The sequence below is a fragment of the Sander lucioperca genome, chromosome 20 (genome assembly GCF_008315115.2).
Source record: "Sander lucioperca isolate FBNREF2018 chromosome 20, SLUC_FBN_1.2, whole genome shotgun sequence".
Lineage (NCBI taxonomy): Eukaryota > Metazoa > Chordata > Actinopteri > Perciformes > Percidae > Sander > Sander lucioperca.
In genome coordinates this window covers 6,151,084-6,171,520 of record NC_050192.1, presented here as the reverse complement: position 1 = coordinate 6,171,520, position 20,437 = coordinate 6,151,084, and the positions used below count along the sequence as shown (strand labels likewise).

Sequence of the window (20,437 nt, the reverse complement as noted above, 5' to 3'; positions counted from 1 at the left end):
ATAAACTTAAAATATCAATGCTGTGTTGTGCACAACTTGTTTCTGCTGCCCCCAGTGGCCAAAGAAAATAAGTCATTGCAGCGTTGTTATTCACCCAATGCTTTCCGTAGCAGCTGAGTGGTAGGCAGATACTTGAGGTAAGGCAATGACCCTCAAGTGGTTAAGGTTGGGATACCCCATTGGTCAGGATATATGATCTGAACATGCGAGCATTGACGCCTGGCCAATCCTAGTGCTTGAATGCTGTGCAGGGTGTGTCTTGCCAAAAGCAGTGGGATTCATCTTTACACAAGACTCTGAGTAGAGTCGTTTGATTAATGGCTGATTAGCATCATCGTGATGACTCGCTTCATTGCCAGCTCTCATCTGCCAATACAATTCCCGCTGGACGAGTTGTCGTGCGCCGCAACCGACCTCGATGGGAACTGAACTTCAAGCAGATATATGATCTCAGTATAATCCTCAGTGCTGAATTATCGAGCGCTTGACATAGAAACAGGCATTGGATTTTGGTGCTCATTGTCTCCACAAAGGCAAAAATGCAATAAAAGGTACGATCCTAGTGTGTTCCACACTTCCTTTTTATTGCCTTATACAGTGTTCTCAAAGTCAGAGCTGAAGAATACTTTTTTTCTCCCACAGTTTTTCAAAGAGTAAAAGCTCCTCTGTCTGCTTTATTGAGTTACTCCCATATTCCCAGAATTCAATATTAGTGCGTGTGTGCATGTGTGAGAAAGAGAGTGTGATGCCTATATGCACAATTCATCACTGTGTGTTGTGAAAAGAGCCACTGATACAGCCTCGTAGTGAGATGACAGTGTACTGCTTGTTATGATGACACCTGGTTTAATGGTATATACCCTCCTTTACTGTAGACAGTGAAGACTGCTTATCCCTTTTTTCCTGCATACATACGATGCACAAGCATTTGTGGCTGATGCAGAACACATGTAGAGTAATCTAAAGAATGTGTGTGTGCCTGTTCTGTATTGCTCAATCCCTGTTGGGCCACCAAACGTGGCTGGAGCTGTGGAAAGTCTAAAAAAAAGATGCTGTTGTTGCTTGGTGGAGTGACATGAATCTAAACAAGCAGCCTAGCTTTCTGTCAAATAAAGTGTTGGCGTTTGCTGCTGGAAAATAATGTTCAATAAAATAACTAAATAAACTGTGAAATGAATCAAAATAAAATACATTTAAATTCCGAAAACAAACTTTGTGAGTGTTTAAAGGGGACATATTATGCTCATTATTAGTTTCATACTTGTATTTTTGGGTTTCGACTAGAACATGTTTACGTGCTGTTTTTTTTTCTCGTACTCTCTGTCTAAATATACCTGTATTCACCAACGCTCTGTTTTAGCGCCTGTCTCTTTAAGCCCTCCTTCTGAAAAAGCCCAGTCACTCTGATTGGTCAGTGTTTCCGGGTCTTCTGCATCTCCCCTACAATTGTAGAGAAGTCTTGACAGCATTTATTTATGGATGGAGCATTTTGATACTTTCGCATAATTTATATAGCACCTCAAACTGCTTTATAAAAGAAATGGAAATCTCATTTTTTAAAGCTGCTCTAATCAATATTTTTAAATTAACGATAGATCAAATTACTATGTGTAATGTGAAAGGGGTTGCTCTTAGTTACAAACCCACAGATATGTATCACCTGACTCCCCAATGTGTCTGAGAACTTGTGATTGGCTTTGTCACTATTTTCTATTTTATAGACTAGATAATTAATTGATGTCAAATCACAACAGGAGTTATCTCAGGACACTTTACAGATAGAGTAGGTCTAGACTACACTCTATAATTTACAAAGACCCAACAATTTCCCACGGGCAAGCATTTGGTGTGACAGTGGCGAGGAAAAACGCCCTTTTTACAGGCAGAAACCTCGGACAGACCCTGACTCTTGGTCGGCGGCCATCTGCCGCTGCCGGTTGGGACACAGAGACACAGTTCTACTTTTCAAGAGATTATGGTGTGGCTTGCTATTTCATGGGGTATATGCAACACCAATGTATTTTTGGTGTGAAACTAAAATGCAAGAAAACTCCACAGCTCCACTGTAAAACTGCACCAATTATCTCTCTTTGTGTGGTCGGAGGTCTCTGGACACACAAGCTGAATAAAACATGTTATTGACCCAACAGTCCAGTGATTGAGTACCAAATCACTTCCCACTCCTTCCATTAAGTATCTCTATTTGGTCTGCCAGTTTCAGAGGGCAAGAAATGAATCAACCAAACTGGCAGAATCATTGAGCTCAAGCTAATTAGGGGAGGAGAGCTCAGTAGACCCCAGAGTCACAAGCTCTAAATTAAGGCTTAGGTTTAGTGTAAATGCTTTGTAATGCCCGCCGGGTGCCTATTCTTACCAGCAAGTGTTGCCTCTGAACAAATGAGTGCCTAACTTATTCCCTCTCTCCATTCTCATACATATAGCTAAGCCAATGCAAACGATCCATGGATGGAATTGCAATATTTCTTGCCTTAGCTGGCCTTGACTGAGTCTATTTCCATTATCCCACCCATTGATTCACTAGAGCGCCTTTCTCGTGGCTGTGCTGTTACATTAATGTAATTGAATAAGGCTTTTTTTTCTACTTCGTGCCCTTGGCATGAGTGCCTACACACATACATTCACACCCTTTCTCTGTCCCTCTTTCTGCCAGATGTTGCCAGGGCTATCGAGCTGCTGGAAAAGCTGCAGGAGTCAGGTGACGTGCCTGGTCACAAGCTCCAGTCTCTGAAGAAGGTCCTTCAGAGTGAGTTCTGCACAGCCATCAGAGAGGTGAGTCACTGTCAATGAAAGGAACCGCCGGTCTGTGAACATCAGCATGACTCGTGTCTTTTCATTCTTTTTTGTTCTGTGAGACTATTTATTTATTTTAATTTTCTACGATGACCTTTCTCGGGCTAGCACTTGTTGTCGTAGTTCTCTTCCTATCATTCATTGAAGTCATTCAGTTGCTGTTGCTCTTTTACCTGTTTCGTCATGGCTGCTGTGTTGTCAAGACCATTTTTTCTGTTTTTATCCAAACAAACCAGACAATTAGAACCATGACTTTCTGTGAGGAAATGATTTAACATAATGTAGAGGGAAATACTAGACAACAGCAGGTTGTTGTTGTTGGCATAGCTTAGCTTGAACATTTTATGGTAGTTCATCATGTTGGAATGGCTAGAGAGATAGGAGACACTAATGTTTCAAGAGCCTGTGGAAAATGTTCCTTGTTAATTTACATTGGCAGCATATTGTAAAAAGTGCTTTGTTTTGTAGTCCTTAAAGTCAAGAGAATTTTCGCCTTGCATTATTCATGTGAATTTAACCACAGGTATGTTAGTCATGGAGCTTATTGGACCCAAACTGTTCATATACCAACTGTACACAATCATTTTTTTCCTAGGATGGTGAAGGCATGACACGCCCTATTCTGCCTCTGATTGGCTTACTCTGATATTCTAACCCTTACCAATCTCACTTCTTATGTCTAAACCATAGACTGTATAATATTAATGGACAGAGCATGTGTGACGTCACCCATTGGTTTGTGGAGTTCTGCTATGAGTCGTCGAGTTTGCTGTTATGGGCGCAGCCATCCTGGTTGCGGATGTGAAGATTTTAGACGAGAGGGAGGAGTGAGGGAGGAGCCCTTACACTCTACGTTACGTTACACACTTTCACTGGCAATCACATCATAGCCACGCCCTAAAACACCCCCTGCTTTATCGACGATTTTAAAATCAACGAGACCATAATTCAAAAAATTAACATCATTCTGTATTGCAGAAGACTTAAAACTAGCGATAGAGACCCTAAACTCATTATGAAGATGTTTACTGAGGTAATAAATCAAGTGAGAAGTGGGTCACTTTCTCATAGACTTCTACAGAAACCGACCTCCTTTTGCAATCGCACGTGTCTCCCCCTGCTGGAATTCAGGTTTAAGGCACTTCTGCATTTGCAGCACTTCACCGAGCCGGATGCTTTGTCCATTAATATTATACAGTCTATGGTCTAAACCTAACCATCCCAACCAACGAAGGCAATGAGTACTAGCCAATCAGAGGCAGAGTAGGGCGCCATCCTAGGAAAAACATTTTGGCAACTTTTCATTGACTTTATATCTAATAATGCCCCGTCTTAAATATGACTTGCATTCCGTCTGAACGCACCTTTTAGACTGGGTTAATACCTCATTTGGATAATGCTATATTTTCAACTTCAACATGCTTTGAAAACAGCTACTTAGAAACAAACTAGAGAGACCCAGATCTTTCTTTAAAAGTAATATTAAGTATATTGCAGAACATGGTTATTTTAAGTGCACAGTGACTTTATTTACTGTTATGCCAAGTGGGATGTTGTCTGAAGGCTTTTGGTAATATTGGTATTATTGATGACCATATTTACAGTACATCACGGACAGCATCTCAACCTTAGCCAACTCACATTAGCATACTTTATCTTTCTGTTAGATGTAATAAGTTCTCTTCTCTCACTTTACCAGAATGCTGCACAGGAAGAAAACTTCCCTTTCTGTGATACCTTTGGTTACGGCCAATTTAACTTATTGTATAATTAGCCGCACCACAAGTGAATAAAGTTGCAAATTTAGTGTAAAGTAGTAACAAAGTTGCATTTAGTATTGTAGAATTTAGCATTGACTTAAATTTGTGATTAGCTGGTGCAACCGGCTGCTATTGCTATATTAAAAGATGTTAATATAGCCCAGTGGTTCCATGACTTGGCTGATCTGTAGAGGAAAGATAACTCCCTGATTGCGTTCAAGTATACAGTGGTGCCAAAACGTGCTCCTACTGTAGGTCACTACTGATGCTTTGAAACTCAGCAGAACAGTAAATTTGGGAAGAATTATGGCTATAAAACAACAAAATCTGTGTGAGTGTACCTTTAAGTTACTGTTGTGTTACATCAATCAAAAATGACTTCAGCATAATGAAAACTACCTACTCATTTTTGACTGCATAAAAAATTCACACGGTACATTTCAATGATCACGAGGCCAGAAAACATTATGAGCATTTCATTAACTTGAAGGTTTGATAAGCTCGTTACACTGAATTCTAATTAAGGAAATCACCGTAAGAGATTGGTTTTAATTACATTTTACAGGGACTGAATAAAGTATGAATCATAAAGAGGAGAGTTTCTCCTCTTGCTTTAAATGCTTTTATTTACAAGCAGGCAAACAGCCACATACTGATCCATCATCTTAACACCATTCATCAGGAGGATGGGGTACAAAACAAACAAGAGCATTCACTCTACATGACACCACTACACAGGCTGATAACGGCAGATCTTGTATATTTAGTGTCCTGTCTGTTGTGATTTACTGTAGCATTGCCCAGTGACATGTATTTGTTAAGCAAACAGGGCTGAGAGCAGAGAGACAGATGCCACGACGGCATCTGTGTTGCAAGTGAATTGTAAACAAAGTCCACATGTAATTTGTCCTGGAATGAAAGCAGACAGTTAGCAGACCTAATCAGAGTGTTGTGTTGCAAATAAAAGGGAAATTAAATCCGATTTTACTGATTTAGAGCACAAAATAACCACAATATGTTTTGGAGTATTTATCTGTATCAATGACTCAATGAGCTGCGACATCTCTGGTTTACCAAAGTCACTTTCTAAGCCATAACATATTCTGTAACCTTCTGTTTGTCACTTAGATATTTATTCTATAGTCTTTTCAGTATATTTCTTATAGAAACTCATTATAAGCTTTGTTTACAGCCAGGGCCTCGTTATAATAATTAAAAGGTCGCCAACACTGGCAATGACGCCAATTTAGGAGAAATGGCTTCTGACAGAGCATTGTGTAAAAACCCTGACATCATGCAAAGTGACAGAAAGGAAGAAAGCACTAGTCTTCTCCTCTCACAGGGCCCAGCTCTACTCTGGCCCTCTTGGGAGAGGCCTGGCACACCCCGACACCAACTGCATGTCTGGCAACCGGCTGAGTGATTACAGTGCCAGTCGCTGGATTTCAATGATAATGATTCTCAAAAAACTCTGAATAGGGCCTCAGCAGCAGCAGCAAATGCCCTTTTCCAAGAGGCGAAGATACAGACCACTTCACCCACAAAGAGCTGCCTAAACACAGTCACCAGGGAAACCACCAGAGATGCTCTGGGATGACTGGGCTGCAGAGAGGCTGACGGCTTCTCTCTGTGGTGCTGAGCCAGCTGGAGGGCAGGTTGTAATTGCTGGCCATTGCATACTATATATTATTATTGTTATTACACAGAGCATTTAAGGAGTTGTTGTGGTGGAATATCACAGTTCTCAACAGCTGTGTCCTCTGATGGGCTGTTTGTACCGGAAACAATCAGAGAAGACATTTACATCCACAGGGTATACTTATACCAGATGATCTGGTTTTCTCACACATGGCCCACTTCAAGTTGTGGGAAATCTATTGTCAAACAGAAACATTTATTTGTGCTGAGAAAGCTGTCATATCCACATTATGATGTTTAATACTTAAATTGTTGCGTATTGTTTGTCTTTTAGGTTAGATTTTTTAAATTTTAAATCTCCTTGGAGCTTCCCACCAGGGAGTGCACCACCCTGGAAGAAACGGTGCATTCATATGTCCCTTATGGTCCTATTTCGCGAGTTGGGAAGTTTCTTTTCCGACTTTGGTTCATGAGCTTAACGTCGTAATGTGAAAATAACATGAACACTACAAAGAAGATGTGTTGTATTTTATTGCTCAGCATGTTGATAGCTGTTTCCAGTATTCTTCAGTAATATTCATTTTTCTAACCAAGTATGCTGACACAGTTTGAAGCTTTGTATTAGTGATTTCGTCACAGACTGCACCAGTACGTTCCCTAAAACACTCAAATATTGCTTTACCTGACTTGTTATTGGGGTTAATGCTTATAAATACCTTTTCTAAATCTAGGTTACTCAATGTGGACAGCAATACCATATTACAAATTACACTTTGAGCAAAAATGGATATGCATATGTGAATTAATAACAAAGTTTCTTACCATCAACCCAACATTTTATTTTGTCCGTCATGTTTCTGCGTAATATGACGTATTTTCACAGACTTTTTGAGTTGTTTTTCTGACTTGAGGGGGTGTTAATGTGAATTTTCCCAGCCGGGAACTCATTTTTCTGATTATTTCGACACCACATTAATGTAACAAAAATAATCAGCACTTTCAACCACAAAAATGACCACAAAATGGTAAAATAACTTTGAGAAAATAGGCTCATTGTGATGGAATACCAATCTCAAGCAATTTTGAGGTATCAGACTTTTATAACATAATGACACTAATATGAATCCAGTAGCCATCTGAAAGAGAAAAAATGCATCCACCTGCCTTAGAAAATACTATATGCTTTGTAGTAAAGGGATACAAAAAGCAAATTGGTATAGTCCTTTAATGGGAACAGTTTTCCTCCACTTTAAAGCTTCACGTTTTTTTCACTCCTTGCTATATAATCATATTCGTATTCATTTTGACTGCACTCGCTTCTCTTTCCTGTATGTCATCCATCAGTGTTAACTACGCTTGAGTTAAAAGAGCCATAACACATAGGTTGAACTGAAAGTCCAACCCTCCCCATGTTCATTTAGATCACACACACACACACACACACACACACACACACACACACACACACACACACACACACACACACACACACACACACACACACACACACACATTTCATTATTACAGATGACCTTTCTTACAAGTCCGGGCCTTTGGTAATCTGTGATATGATTCCTTTCTCCACACACATATGTGATGGAGCTCATTACACAGTCTAGTGGGCCGACACAGAGCCTGATAAGATGGACATACTAATCTTGTCTATATAGTAAAAATCCCCACTGTAAGTGCACCTCCAAACCTGATCCTGTACTCTAAGTCTATGTCAATAGAATTTACCGAACATGAATCAGCCTTGTTAAGGATGACAGGCCGGCTGTCAATATGAAGAATGGACAGCAGGGAAAAGAGTCTGTTCAGCAGTGTTGGGCTAAGTGACAAAGAGATAGTTTGATGAGCTGGTTGTCTTTACCCACCATGTTCATCACTGATGGGGGGTGCAAGGGAGAGAATCTTGGGTCTGTGCTTTAGTCTCACTGCGTCAGCTTGAATGAGTTGTCAGGGTCAATCAGCCTTGTTAATAGGAAAAGAAGGACACAAGACGAAATTACTGGAAGAGCTAACCAGCTGGAAATGATGGAGAGTGGGAATTTGCAGTACATTGGGTTAGAGGGTCCCACCCGACGAACACAGGAAGTGCAAAAAGCAGGCTAGAACCGTAACATCTTTCATCAGCGTTTAACATTGCAGTTGATTTTCCACTTCGGCAGAGAATTTCAATCAACATAATTGACTGGGTTTTTTATGAAAGCGAAAGGATTTGTGTTGATTCCATCCCGATGCCTCAGCCTCCCACGTCAAATTAAGTTAAAGGATGAAATGCTCATTAAGTCAGTCCGTGCAAGTTCAATATTTCCCCCTCTGTGTCATGGATAGCACCGCAGAGAGGGAAAGTGTATTGTTAAGCCCTGTGCTGGTTTTCATCCTTTTTCAACCACATCAACCAGGCTAAAATCCCCATCCTGCCTCTCCGTAACTCAGTAGAGGAAGCAGGAATGTATGGTTATGCGGCTGGGTTAGCTCAGTTGGTAGAGCAGGTGCACATATGTAGAGGTTTATTCCTCGACGCAGTGGCCGTGGGTTTGACTCTGACCTGTGGCCCTTTGCTGCATGTCATTCCCCCTCTTTCCCCTTTCATGTCTTCATCTGTCCTGTGAATAAAGGCCTAAAAATGCCCCAAAAATTATCTTTAAAAAAAAAAAAAGGAATGTATGGTTACAAGCAGTGTTGTCATGTCAGTTTGCCCCACAGGCCTCTCTCTCTGGTCTCTGGCTTTCTAGCATCTTCATAGGTTCCAGTGCTGGTATCCTATCAGAAATAATGTGTGTATGTGTGTGTGTGTGTGTGTGTGTGTGTGTGTGTGTTTCACTGTCCTGAACCAGGCACAAAGGAAACATGTAGGAGAGGGTGGACTGATGGTGTCAGGGAGGGGCAGTGAAGACGTCTGGCCAAAGAAAAGGCAGAAAGGAAATTGAAAAGATGCCCGCAGGACAACAGGCCTCTTTAGAGCAAAGCCACAACAAGAGCAGACTGACATTCAAAAGCACACAGCTATTTGTTCCGTGTTATGGCTCTGTCATTCAGGACACTGCATTTAGATTAATGTGTATAGAGATATTAAATGTGCATCTCGCTTTATGTCCTTTAGATTACTGTAATAGTATTACTATATTTCTCAGTTAATTATGATTTCTTTTGCAGAAAGAAAATTAAATATGTACAAAAAATACTGTGATTAAGAGAATTTTCAAAGCTGCATACTAAATATTACTAAATTTCACCTGATTCTGCAGTTCCCCTAATCTCAGTCTAACGTTCTATCTATCTATCAGTTCATTGTTTGTTCACTGTTTAGGTTGTTCAGTTTCACAGCTCTCATCAGTGTTGTTTCCAGACACAGCAGGCGGCTGTTCTTAGTTTAAAGAAAAATAAAAAAAAGTTTAAAAACTCACTGTGTGCTACCTGCCCAGCATAAACATAGCTGGGTTAAATAGCAGCTAAAGAGCAAAATTATTTCCCCAAAGGAGTTGGTGGAGACCCAATACCGAGCTAAAAGAGAGTGAATGTGACACCAAATTAATGTTAATGTAGCTCTGTGTCTTCTAGAGGCAGAGGGGTAATACAGTAGGCAACTGCCTGCTAACATGTTACATAGCCAACTTGAAAAAGGGATAATAATATTTCATATAGAAAAATGTATAAAAATCATCCTCTCTGAATTTTATATTGACTTTTACTTACTGTATGAATATTTACCAAAAACCTTAACATACAATGTGTGCGCTAATAGAACTTCCTTGCACCCTAATGTCTTTTTATAATTCTTTTTACATATGCTCAAGAACTGTATCGTGTATTCCATCTAATAAATGAGAAAAATGTATTTGCTAGTCAGACGGCAGCTTCCCTTGCCTACATGCCGGGCATTAATTAAGCCTTCAACTGCAAAATAAGTTTTAAAATCTATCCCTGATGCACCCTGTGAGTCTTTTGTAAGTCACCGCTGTGCCACTGCTCCCTCTCACACACTTGATGCCAAATATCGCATGAGCAATGCAGCTCTATCTGTAACACTGCTGTTTGAAAAGGGCCAGTGTAGTTACATACATAACAGAGACCAATGTGTGCAGGCCCAAAATGAGAGACAGTTGCAGGTAGAATAAATAGGTGTAATACAGTAAACAGTTGCATTAGTGTTTAAAAAAAATGATAGCTCAGGGAAATAAGAAGCCACTCTGCAGGCAGATAAAAGCAAGAAAAGCCTTTCATGGCATTTTTAAAGCTGTGCTCAGCCTCAAAAAGTGCAAAGGTGGAAGAAGACCTCAGGAAAGTATATCATTTGGGAGCTGTGTGTGTGTGTGTGTGTGTGTGTGTGTGTGTGTGTGTGACTGCAGCCTCCTTTCCCCAAAATGCATCAGCGCTATAAATCTACAAAAATGTGTTGCAGTCTGAATCGCAGAGTTGCACGCTCATTTGGTCTTTGAAATTCATGAGCAAACAAGACAACAGAAGCTCAGGGATATTTTGTTCCCTCCTCTTTGAGATCTTCACATACAACTATCTCAGGGTTTGTATCCAATAAGTATACATCCTTAAAAAGATTCGGAGAAGCGAGGCCTTTATAATGTTGTACGGTGGCACGTCAAAGCCAGCAGGCGTGTTGGCTTCCAGGCCAGCTGCCATGCTTTGATGAGAGACATCATGTAGTGAGTGGAAACAGATGATTAAAATTCATTTCTGAGCCACAACATATAATATGTCATAGAGGGAGAGGTTATTTTGCACTGAGAATTGTTCATCAGTACTCTTATTATAATTTGATTGCTTATTTGCTCAATGAACTGAAACTGCCATAAATGTAAATGTAAAACAAGTAGATGTGTTTGTACTTGGAAAATGTGTCCGCTTAAATAAAACGGTCTTTGCTGTTATTTGTTTCTTTGCGTCAGTTGCACCAACTCAGCAAAAACATTTCTTTTGAGACTTTTTTTGTAATCTGACCATACATCTCAATGACTTGTACAGTATCTCCATCCTCCTATTACTGTATTTGGCTTCAGCAGTGGAGGGATGTGACTTTAAGCTGCAGTACAGACTGGTTTGCTGGAGTAAGTGCTCCTACAGAAAAGGGTTTTGTGTTACAGTATATTAACCACATATCCTCATTCAACACTGTGTCTATCTTTTAGACAGAAATCTTCTATTCTTTGAGCAAGTTTAGTTGTGAGGTGTCTTCAAAAGACACATGTTAACGGGAAAGGCAGCTGTCTGCATTGATTCTGTCTGTCTCAGTTTGAATAGTTTTTCACCCAGCTTGACATACAGTTATCCATGTCTTGACACCATTCAGGCCCAGCAGAAATGTAATACTGCGTGTTCTGAAAACTGTATGGGCTATTTATTAAGGGTCAGCTTGTGCCTCAATTTCCTGATCTGAGAATTTAGATTGGACCCCTTTAGCCTTCAGAACTGCCTTAGTTCTTTGTGTCATAGATTAGACATAGATATTTGCGTTAATGATCAGTTAAATATATATTAATACCAAGGAACTGCACAAATAACAAGCACTATTCAGCTGGAGACTACCTTTTAGGCTATATAATCTTCAAGGCTGGTAACTTTGCACCCTAAAACATTATTTAATACAGTAATTGAAATATTCTCTTATCTTCTCTGAGAGTCTAGACACAAAATTATCTTCCTCACTTACCCGCTTTGCTGCTGATGTCTTTGCATTTCAAAGGGTTTTTGCATTACAAAGGTGTTAGTGAAATTGTACAAAACCTTGATTTGCATGGCCTCACCTACAAATGCATTTGAGGGCAAAGTAGAGTAAAGAGATGTACATATTGTTTGCATGTGTAAAATAAAGGTAAGCGGACTTATTTTTGAGTAGTATTTTTAAGTAGTGTGATTAGTACTAGCATGCAATAAAACTGGGCCTGAGTGCCATGTGTTTTCTATCAGTCATTCTGTTGCAGTACGTGTCTGGACGGCCAGCTGTGAAGGCACTCCATTATTTGACTATGGAAATGAACTGTTTGAGTTTAGACGCAGGGTGGTGATTTCAGTTTCAAACCATGTGAAACATAGTTATAACACCTGCCTGTCTCCATTACTTTCAGGTGTACCAGTACATGCATGAAACCATCACAGTGAATGGCTGTCCAGAGTACCAGGCCAGGGCCACAGCTAAGGTAAGAGCTGCTTTGGAGATCTGGATCTGATCTTTACATCAGTTATTATTTTTCAATCTGTTAATCACATTACCCAGCAATATCATTATCATCATTCTTCTGGCCAAAGCAGAATGAAATGAGCAAAGTATTGTTTTACTTGTTAACGGTCCTCATTACGAGTGTGGATGTTATTAAGCAACAACACGATTGCCCATTTTGTATGAATAAGGATGAATATCACATGCTAAAGCACTTCCTCAAGTGTACTTTTGCTGCTATACCACAATTTGATTACTGATCTTTATGATTAGCTGCTGAGACAGCAAATACACAAAAAATAAAAGTGAAAGTTACTGAATAGTACATTAAACTAGGGTTTAATCTGTAGTTTGTTTTACACAGGATGTCTTCACAGTTTTACATAAATGCACATAACGCTTGTCAGACTGAAAATAAACGAGTCCCCTGGCTTAGCAATTAGTAGACTGTGAAGCTCCTTAAGGGAAATGTATGATTTATAGTATTGGGCTTCATAAAAAAACTGACTAGCTAACTGCAAAGAATAACATTGCACTTAGTTTTCTGGAATTGCCTTAGAAGACAATAACTTAAACATTATATTATACTTCTCTATGCTAAATCCGTAGCATCTACGAAGCTACTTTAGTTAGCCGGAAAATTTTCCCACAAGTGCTGTAATCCCATCGCAGTTAGTTTTAACAGCTAATCCAGCATTGTTGTTTTTGATCGGACTCAGAATTTATGAGTGAGTCAAAGTTTATTTGGAAAGCTTTAGGAGGCTTGCACTGTTTGAGGTTGTTTTGCCAGAGTCTGCATTTCCCTTATCTTCAAAATGGAGATGGTGAGTGCAAAACTAGCATGACCCATTGGCAAGATTTAAACTAACTCTGTTATTAACGGCTCAGAAAATAGACACGCTTGAACCCAAAAGCACGAGTCACAGACAGGCAGGTAAGATAAAAGTCCAAGTTTACACAGAATCATCAAACCGTGAGTCAGGCAGTCGATCAGGCAGAACACACAAGCAGAATAACAATGGAAAGCTAGGCGGATGCACACTAGAGAATCTGGCAAAGAGAGGAGATGGACCGGTATATATTTATATATACTGAAAGACAAATGAAAATGGAAATTCAACCAACCAAATTGACTATTTTATGTAGGCTACACACATTGTAGAATGTTTATAGATGTATAGAAGGTGTTCATACAGTTTTGTTTGAGTTCTTTAGTTAGCATGCTTTGGGTAAATCAACTCACACGGTCAAACAAACTGACAGATTGACAGCGTATATCAAAATGTGTTTACAGTATCATGTTGGAAATCTTTTTCCTTCAGTATGAATCCACTAGAACTTCCAGCTCGTCATCCTTGTTTCAACAATTTTAAGTTACTAAATGTCTTTGATTTGAGTTGTACATCTTTCTTTAATTCCACATAATGTTCACTGTGAATCATCAGATAAACAGCCACTAGATTTCCATCTTTATTCTGCTCTACTCCCATTAGACAAGCAACACTGATGCCACTTTATATCCTGTTACACAACCTGGATTAAACTCTGTTAAACAATATAATGATAAAAGCATATATTTGTTTTGCTGTTATCGCAACTGACAAGCTCGCTGTATCAGATTGATGTCTTCATTTTGTTGTGTAAATTTAAATCAAACAAAGATAACCTAGTTCTATATTCACTTTGCAGGCTATGATAGTTTAATCACGATTCACTGCTCAAATGGGATTTTTTAGATGACAGCTCATGTCTGTTCATTGATTTAAGCTCATATAAGATTGAGAAAGCTAATCCTTTTTTTTATATCTTTGCTTCTCGACTCAACGTTTTTTTGTCGTGTCGCAGGTGAAGAACAAAATCCGGACTAAGACATTTCCTGGTGCAGTGTGATTGGAATAAGCAAATGTTGGTGTACAAAAGAGGTCATTTGAGCAGAACTTGTCATCAGCACCTTGCCTGCAACAGACACAGGCCTTTGAAAGAAAGCAAAGCGGGCAGGCTTGTCTGATTTCATGTGCAGGATGAGGATGATGAGATGCAGGGAGGAGAGAGATGAGGGCGCCTCTTTGTCCTTCAGTTGTTCGATGTCCAGCTGGGCCCACTCCTCTTCAGTACATCACAGTACTGGGTGAGTGGGTGTGTGGACGATATGAACAGAAAGGGAGGATGAGTGCAGAGGGATTGTACGAGACTTCAAATGATGAGTGCTTTTGTTGCCTCTTCCAACCAACACTCTGCCTCGAGCACAATAGTGCAGAGTCTGGTGAATTGCAGTTAAACACCTGTTTTACCTAATAGTTCAACATATTGATGAACATACTTATTGGCGTTCTTACTGAGAGTTAGATGAGAAGATTGATACCTCTCATCACATGCCTGTGCGTTAAGTGTGGAACTAGAGTCAGGAAGTAATTAGCTTAAATTAGCATAAAGGCTGGAAGGAGGGGCACCTCTAAAGGTATTGTTTGTTTATTTGTACATAAAAAGAAATGTAAAAACAGCCAGTTTTGTAATTCTTTCATCTTTTTTTCTAGATAAAAGATTGCGGTTTGTCTGTGCATTTAATATGGAGGTTTAGCCAGGAGGTGATTAGCCTAGCTTAATCAGTCTCCAAAGTTGAAAAATACACCTTACAGCAACTCGAAAGCTTACTAATTAACAGGCTATATCTTGTTTGTTTGGTCTGTAGACAAATGTAAAACATTTGTTGGATTAACAAATAAAATGTATTACTTTGTGAGCTATAGAGGTGCCCACGGATGTGTTTTTAACTTTGGACAGAACCATGCTAGTTGTTTCCCATTGCTCCCTTAAGCTAAGCTAATCATCTATTGGCATCAGCTCCATACTTCATGCACAGACATGACAGTGGTATCAATATTCTCATTTCACTCTTTGCGAACTGTTGCACAAAATTAGACATTTAACAAAAGGAAAGATTCAACAAAGTCAATCTGGTTGATTTCTTTCAATTACATATCTATTAGCCTACTCCATTTGGAATATCTCCTGTCATTTGTCAAGTGGGCACCATTGTGTGATCTGAAAAATAATATCTGTATGAATGGGTAGAGTAATCTCCCTTTAAGTTGGGAAAAAAATTGTTTCTGTCTCTTCTGTCTCTCTTTGTCATAAGCCTGAAGCAACCATAAATACATGATTTAAGCAGCTTTTAAACTCCTTCCTACTTTTTCCTCTTTGGCCAAAACGTTGAGAAGTGACTGCTCCTAAATCTATATTAAAATTGCATATCCACTGGGCAATTAACAGACAGCTAAATGGCCTGAGCTGGCTTAGCTGTGGGGACACTCTCAACTGAGAGCACTGGATGTTTTTAAAAGTATTTTTAGATAGCACTAAACCAGGCCAAAGCGGCAATTCCATTCAGTCAGTATCACACAGAAAAACAAAACAAAAAGATGCATACTGTAGCAATGGTATTGGAAATGAAGTCTAATAATGACCAAAGAGATGAAGTACGGCAACGCTTCTGCTCAAGTACCCTACTTTAGTTAGTGGGATGGTGAATCTCCTGACAGTTGGGCTTTGTGTTTCACCTGAACAACTTGATACTCTTTGATTGCTTCATTAATTAAATCAGTTCAGCCTCTAATTCCTGGCTCGAGGCTATTACTGATCTTAATGGAGACAGGGACTATCAGGGCTCCAGAGAAAATAATGGGAGCTGATGATAAAGTGGCTTTGGATATATAAGTCATACTTACACTGTCTTGTTGTTACCAAAAAAGTATCCTCTAGCACGCTTTTAATTTGAAATGCCTCCTGTGTTTGAGAGGCGCCGGCCATCTGCCAGATTGTTTTTTCGTTTGCAGAAATCCAGATAAAGTTGTGAAGGTCGATGTGCTGTGAGGCCTGGGAGGCGACGGTATGCATTTAGCTTCACAATGGGACACGGAGGGAAGGGGAGCAGAGGAAGAAAGACAGAAAGGGAAAAGGGAGGGAGAGGGTAAATTGGTAGATGCAACAACCAGATTAAAACAGGCAGCAGGAGTGGAGAGAGAAATGAGCAAAACAGTTTGAGCAGAAATAAATGTGGCTATGAAGATGCATATGAATATGGAAGGGAGAGCAAAGATGGGGACGCTGCCTGGATGGCGCATCAAAGGCCTCAAAGTGCCAAGATACTTGCCTGCTGCTGGGGAATTTAGATACATATCTGCAAAAGCTTCTGACAGAACCTCCCCACCTCTTTTTTTTAATCCTCCCTTTTCTCGATCTACTTCACATATCATAGATGATGCCGACTTGACAGCTAGGCACCTGGGGCAATGCATCTATGGATCATTGGGCACGGGGTGTCTCTTTCTCTGTTCGTGTGCCATTAGCTTTCCCAGCCTGGGCTAACAAGCTCCTGGGTGCTTTGTTCTGAGCGTACGAGGAGCAAGGAGATTGCGTTTCAAAGAAACCTCAAAGCCAGCGAGTGACATCAACCAGCTGGTAGAGTTACAGAGGGTGAAAGGTGTCTGGCTGCTCCTCCAGTGTGAACTTGGTTGTGTTAATCCATGTGCTTAGAAAGCCAGGGAACTTCTCATGTGGAGTCTAATTCCCCTAGCCCTGACTAAATCCTAATGCTTTGTTAGCCATCCTCAATGAAATGAGAAGGTGCAGCAGTGGTTCACATTATACTGTATACCCAGCTTCACAATGATTTTGTAGTACTTTTGAAATTGGTTTCATCCTTTGTATTCATTGTGAGTGTAACGTAGAAGACTAGAAGCTATAATGCTGCAAGACTTGCAGTTTTGGTCAAACAACAAGACAACTGCTGTCATGTTGATGTGTAACTTTGGTTAGTGTAGTGTAGTTAGTGTTAGTAACCCTTCTCAAAAGTAGGACTACAAATCCATAAAGCATGTTTTCTTTGTTTTTAAGATTTCCTGTAGCTTTTCCAAAGATGATAAATGTATTGAGCAGTGAAGTTCATCCTTGACTTTTGGGAACAGCGTTTGTAACAAAAGCATGAAGGTACTTCTGGAGCTTTCAACTGCATCTAATAGTCTTCATGATACATGTACTGTATATTTCCATATTGTACTTGTAGATTCTTCTGCATTAGCCAGTTACCATTAAACTATACTCTCTCTGCATTAGCTCTACTAATCAAATGTTTTAGGTTGTGCAGGTTACGTTTAGATTTGAGCCCATGTTTGGGCTCAATTTAACCCAGTGTAACACATTGTTTATACTATATAATGTCTCAAAATGAATATGTACAGTACATACAGGTATTTTGTCAGGGTTTGGGGATAGCTAGTAGTAAGACAATAAGTACGAAGGATCATCTTCCTTCTCTTCTTTCAGGCCACAGTTGCAGCCTTCGCAGCCAGCGAAGGTCACTCCCACCCACGAGTGGTGGAGCTACCCAAGACCGAGGAAGGGCTGGGCTTCAATGTGATGGGCGGCAAGGAGCAGAACTCCCCTATCTACATCTCCCGCATCATCCCCGGAGGCGTGGCTGAGAGGCAGGGCGGCCTAAAGCGAGGGGATCAGCTCCTGTCCGTCAATGGCGTGGTAGGTCTGACCTTTTGATACAGAATGTGTGGACAATGCCTCAATATATGGATCGGAGAGAGAGTGCAGATAAGCTTTTCTATCCCTATTTATTATTTAAGCCTGCTTCCAAAAAGATATATCCGTGACTGAAATATTTTTTTAGCAACTTCTCACAAAATTGATATGTAAAAGTTTGATATGTCAGTCAACAGTCAGGAACTATTGACATCAAAGTGCAGCACATGTCTTGAGTAAGAACCAGAAATACTTCTCCAACAGCGACAGAGGGTTGAATAACACTGACTGTAAGCCTGCTCGTTTCACATAATATCACAGGGTATTAAAAATGGAGTAAAGGGGAGTTACTATTTTTAAGAATGCATATCCCTCTCTCTGTCTCTGAACCCCCTGCAGAGCGTGGAGGGTGAGCACCATGAGAAAGCGGTGGAGCTACTGAAGGCGGCCAAGGACAGTGTTAAGCTGGTGGTTCGCTACACCCCCAAAGTGCTGGAGGAGATGGAAGCTCGCTTTGAGAAGCTCCGTACGGCCCGGCGACGCCAGCAGCAGCAGATCCTCATGCAGCAGCAGCAACAGCAGCAGAACGTGGCCTCTCAGCAGAACCACATGTCGTAGGTGAGGCGCTTCATTGCTTTAAGGGTGAGGGGAGGGGTGGGTGGGGGTCGGACATAAGGTAAGGCACCGCCAGAGGAGAGAATAATGACATGAATGATTAGCCAGTCCCAAGTTTTAATAGGCTGGGACATATTGGAAGTAGATGTTAAAGGGATACTTTGCTGATTTTGATTCAGCTCTGTGTCATCTTTATGTGGGCATCTTTATGAACGGTGTGTGGCTTTATTTTGGCTTAGAGTCGCAGTCTGCCCAGCTGAGGCTGGACTGGACTATGGTGAACTCAAGATGAGCACAGAATATCTTTGAGCTTCAACATGGATTTTCCTTTTTTTATTTGATAGAGTTTTGGATCTGAAGTGTATGCTATTTGTTATTTTTTATTTTAGGAGGGGATACAGATATGGATGCAGATAATATCCACATACAGTATTATTTTTTATCATTTTCCTCATGAGCATGTGCACAGCCTTGGACTCCCAGCTGTTCCAGTTTCAAGGTGATTGGACTTTTTCTCCTGCAGGCAGATTTATTAGCATATTTTAAATCTCCTCAGAAAGCTTACTTTCAATCTGTATTGTTTTTTTTATATACTTAATTAAGTGGTTTTCCTGAAAGTGTCAAAGTGTTAAAACATTTTGCGAGCATCCAGCAAAGGAATATAGATGGAAAGAAGCATGCTCAACTCTCCTTTTAAGTTGTATTCACCTATGCTCTGCTTTGCCTTGCAACCACTTTAATTGGCTCGTGTGCAGGTAGCAGACATTTACATCCCAGCACGAAGCCTAAAACCTCAGTGGTATATTATGCAAACTCAGCAGCTGGTATCCCTCTGTGCAAACTTTACTGCTTCTGCTATGTTCTGCCAGTGATTCTGTTGTAAAGGCTGTAAATTATTCAAGCTAAAACCGATTACATCTGTGGCTCATGTTCATGCAGGTACGATGATAATACAGCCTACAGCTGGATGGAGTGTCTGCATACCTCTGTTTTAAACAGTCTTTTTTATTTTTGTATTTTTTAGTCCAAATTTAGAACAAAGTTCTGCACTGCCAGTCAAACTCAAGCAGAAGAAAAGCAAGAAGAAACATTTCAGACACTAATCAGACCATTAAGCTAAATCATATCATGCTATGCTTAGTTCTGGCCTGGCTTCCCGAATTATTTAAGCGTTTCCCTGACGTATTGGAGGCAGGCATGTGTCCAAGATCCCTATGTTGCCGCCCGTTTGATGCCAAATCCCCCATGCATATCTCTTGTCTTGCACTTGGCACGGTGCAGCTTGGGAAGGTATTTGGGAGCTTGTAACAGTGTATTATGGTAGAGCTACAGAGAGGGAACTGAGCAGGGATCATGTTGTACAGTATCCATGCTGGCATGCTGACCGCAGAGATTTGCTTTGGCGGCCAAGAGGCTGCTGACCAAGTGACACGCACAAGTAGACAAGCATGCAACATAAGCCACTGGTTTGCCTGGCATTCATTTGTCTCTGTCACTGTCTCTCTGACTGTGTCTCTCTGTCCACCAACACAGGTGACTACATTACACAGCTGAGTGTTTGGTCTCCTGATCAATAATTAGTAGATGATAAATATATGTAAGAAATACTGTCTCTACTCCTTTTTTCCTGAGAGTTGAATGTATTATTTTATAAAAGTGTATTAACTGTTAATGGATGTATGTCAGGCAAGGTGACATATATAAGCCTCCACTATGAATTGCTACAGGAAACCCTGCATATATATATATATGTATATATATATATATATATATATATATATATATATATATATATATATATATATATATATATATATATATATATAGGCAACATTTAGTGACCCATACCACATCAACTAGAACCTACATACATTTTCATAATAAGTTTTGAGTCAACATTAGTTTT

General features: G+C 40.1%; 1 protein-coding gene across 2 annotated transcripts in view; it reads left to right on the top strand.

Moving 5' to 3' along the window:
• Positions 1 to 20,437, top strand: part of lin7a (lin-7 homolog A (C. elegans)) — a 34,265-nt gene that overhangs the window by 10,634 nt on the left and 3,194 nt on the right. Inside the window, exons 2-5 of one of the 2 annotated variants that reach the window (XM_031313523.2) lie at positions 2,672 to 2,790; positions 12,296 to 12,367; positions 17,710 to 17,919; positions 18,316 to 18,530. In XM_031313523.2, coding sequence (XP_031169383.1) covers positions 2,672 to 2,790; positions 12,296 to 12,367; positions 17,710 to 17,919; positions 18,316 to 18,530 — 616 coding nt within the window. Of the gene's footprint in view, positions 1 to 2,671; positions 2,791 to 12,295; positions 12,368 to 17,709; positions 17,920 to 18,315; positions 18,535 to 20,437 lie in introns of both variants that reach the window. The other variant, XM_031313524.2, reaches the window with a different exon arrangement.